Source organism: Mandrillus leucophaeus, unplaced genomic scaffold (assembly GCF_000951045.1).
Source record: "Mandrillus leucophaeus isolate KB7577 unplaced genomic scaffold, Mleu.le_1.0 Scaffold17, whole genome shotgun sequence".
Classification (NCBI taxonomy): Eukaryota; Metazoa; Chordata; class Mammalia; order Primates; family Cercopithecidae; genus Mandrillus; species Mandrillus leucophaeus.
This window is the reverse complement of record NW_012101698.1, coordinates 6,272,363-6,274,521: the sequence shown is the minus strand read 5'-3', so window position 1 is coordinate 6,274,521 and position 2,159 is coordinate 6,272,363. Positions and strand designations below refer to the sequence as shown.

General features: G+C 53.7%; 1 protein-coding gene across 1 annotated transcript in view; it reads left to right on the top strand.

The window, feature by feature from the left end:
* The window catches only part of FA2H (fatty acid 2-hydroxylase), a 74,300-nt gene extending 72,141 nt beyond the window's left edge, over positions 1-2,159 (top strand). Inside the window, exon 7 of the mRNA XM_011976795.1 lies at positions 832-2,159. Within this exon, the coding sequence (XP_011832185.1) occupies positions 832-911 (80 nt within the window). The 3' untranslated portion in view covers positions 912-2,159. The remainder of the gene's footprint in view (positions 1-831) is intronic.

The following is a 2,159-nucleotide window of genomic DNA, read 5'->3' as shown; positions in this document are numbered from 1 at the left end:
GGAGGCCGAGGTGGGCGGATCACCTGAGGTCAGGAGTTCAGGACCAGCCTGGCCAACATGGTGAAACCCCCTCTCTACTAAAAATACAAAAAATTAGCTGGATGTGGTGGTGCGCACCTGTAATCCCAGCTACTCAGGAGGCTGAGGAAGGAGAATCTCTTGGATCCAGGAGGCGGAGGTTGCAGTGAGCCGAGATCATGCCACTGCACTCCAGCCTGGGCAACAGGAGCGAAACTCCGTCTCAAAAATAAATAAAAATTTAAAAATTCCAGTAACTGAATCAAGCATCAGTTTTTACATTGACATGTTAATTCATCAGAATTAAATGAAGTTAGAAATTCAGTTTCTCTGGAGCTCTAGCCACATTTCTAGTGCTCAGTAGCCACGTGTGGCTAGGGGCTAGTTGGACAGCAGACAGATTAAATGGTCCAGGTGTCATTGCAGAGGTGCCATTACAGCTGAGACCCTAATGAAGAGAAACCAGCATCTGGCATCCCAGGAGTGACTGGTGCACAGCCCTGAGGCAGGAATGAACTTGGTCCAAAAGGAAGGGGAAGAAGATGGAGGTGGGGGGTGGGTGGGGGCCAGGTAACCTAGAAACGCAGGCCAGATAAGGAATTGGGGTTTATTCCAGCTTCATGCTGGAGACAATAAAAAACACAGGTTCCCCGCCCTTGACTTCTGCCAGGATGACCTTGGGGGTTGGGAAGGCCAAGGGGACAGATATTGACATTGTCTCCACCTATTATCCCTACCCTGGCACCCTTCCCAAGCCAGTGCACGCCTGCTCCTTCAATGCCTCATCGTCTCTCCTGTTGTCTCCCTCTCTAGGGTTTGGCATCAGCACTAAATTGTGGGATTACTGTTTCCACACCCTCATTCCAGAGAAACCCCACCTGAAGACGAAGTGACAACTCCCACCCGCTCTGTCCTGCCCTCAGCCCGGCCCTGGCCCCTTCCCAACCCCCACCCGCCATCCAGACCCCACTAAGAAGGTTGACTTGGCCAGGCGGGATGGGCTCTGTCCGGCCCTGCAGCCTAGTGGAAGGTGCCGAGGGGGCCCTGAGGCAGGATCGCCCTCCTGACCCCTAGCAGGAGGGTCACATCCACTTGGTGGCCAGGTGGCCCTTGGTGACCGTCTTCTTCCTGGAGCGTCCCTGCCTAGAGCTCAGCCCACAGGACTGCTTCAGGACCTGGCCACAGGTAGCAGCCTCAAGGGGAAATGAAGAAAACTGACTCCTCGTGGCCACCTGTGTCACCCTTGTGCCTTAGCGTCATGGACTGCCTAGGAGCTGCCTGCATGGCACAGCTCTGTGTTCATAGTCAGGAGTGGGTCTGTGGGACCTGCGGGCCCTGTCCTCCCTGCTGTCCTTTCTGGGGAGGCTTTGGTGGCTCCGAGGTGGACAAAGAGCTCTCACAAGACGAGACAGCATGATGCCTCCCACAGTCCACCCCAGACCCTGGGGCAGCCCCTCTGGCCCTGCCAGCTACCTGTGCCGTTGGGCCCAGGGTGGCTGGCAGGAGTCCCAGCCGCTTTCTTTAGGACCTGGCAGCTTCTCTAGCTGTCCCTCCCCTGCCTCCAGAATCACAGCCCTTCTCCCCAAGGGAGGCTGAGGAGCCTTCTCCACTGGTGGCAGCCCCAGCCCGTCCCCAGCCATTCTTGGCCTCCACCCTGCACAGGTGGGCTCGGCCCCCCACTCGGGCCTCCCCAGAAGTAGCCTCCCCTCAGTGCCTCACCTCCCCCTGCCTCCCAGCCTCCGCAGATGAGGTTCCTGCCCCTTCCTCCTCATAACCAAAACCCTCGCTGCTCCCAGGACGGTCTTATTTATAAACCAGACACGTGTTCTTAGTCTGGTCCCAGACCAAGGAGCTGGTCAGACGGCCCTTTCTAATCCTACGTGTTGAGTTTATGTAAAAAACATGGTTTCCTCCTGTTTTTGGTTCCTTTCTCACCCACAAACCGTTACTACTTGAAACCTAAAAAAAAGAAAACTCGCCGAGTGTAAAGGCTAAAAAGAAGCAGTTTGACAAACCTTGTGATTTGTACTGTTTACTGCAGAGCTATTTAAAGATTTTGGAATAAATATACAAAACTACAGTTGTGAAATAAAAAATTGTATATTTTGAAAAATAAAACACTGAAAAGAAACCAACAAAAA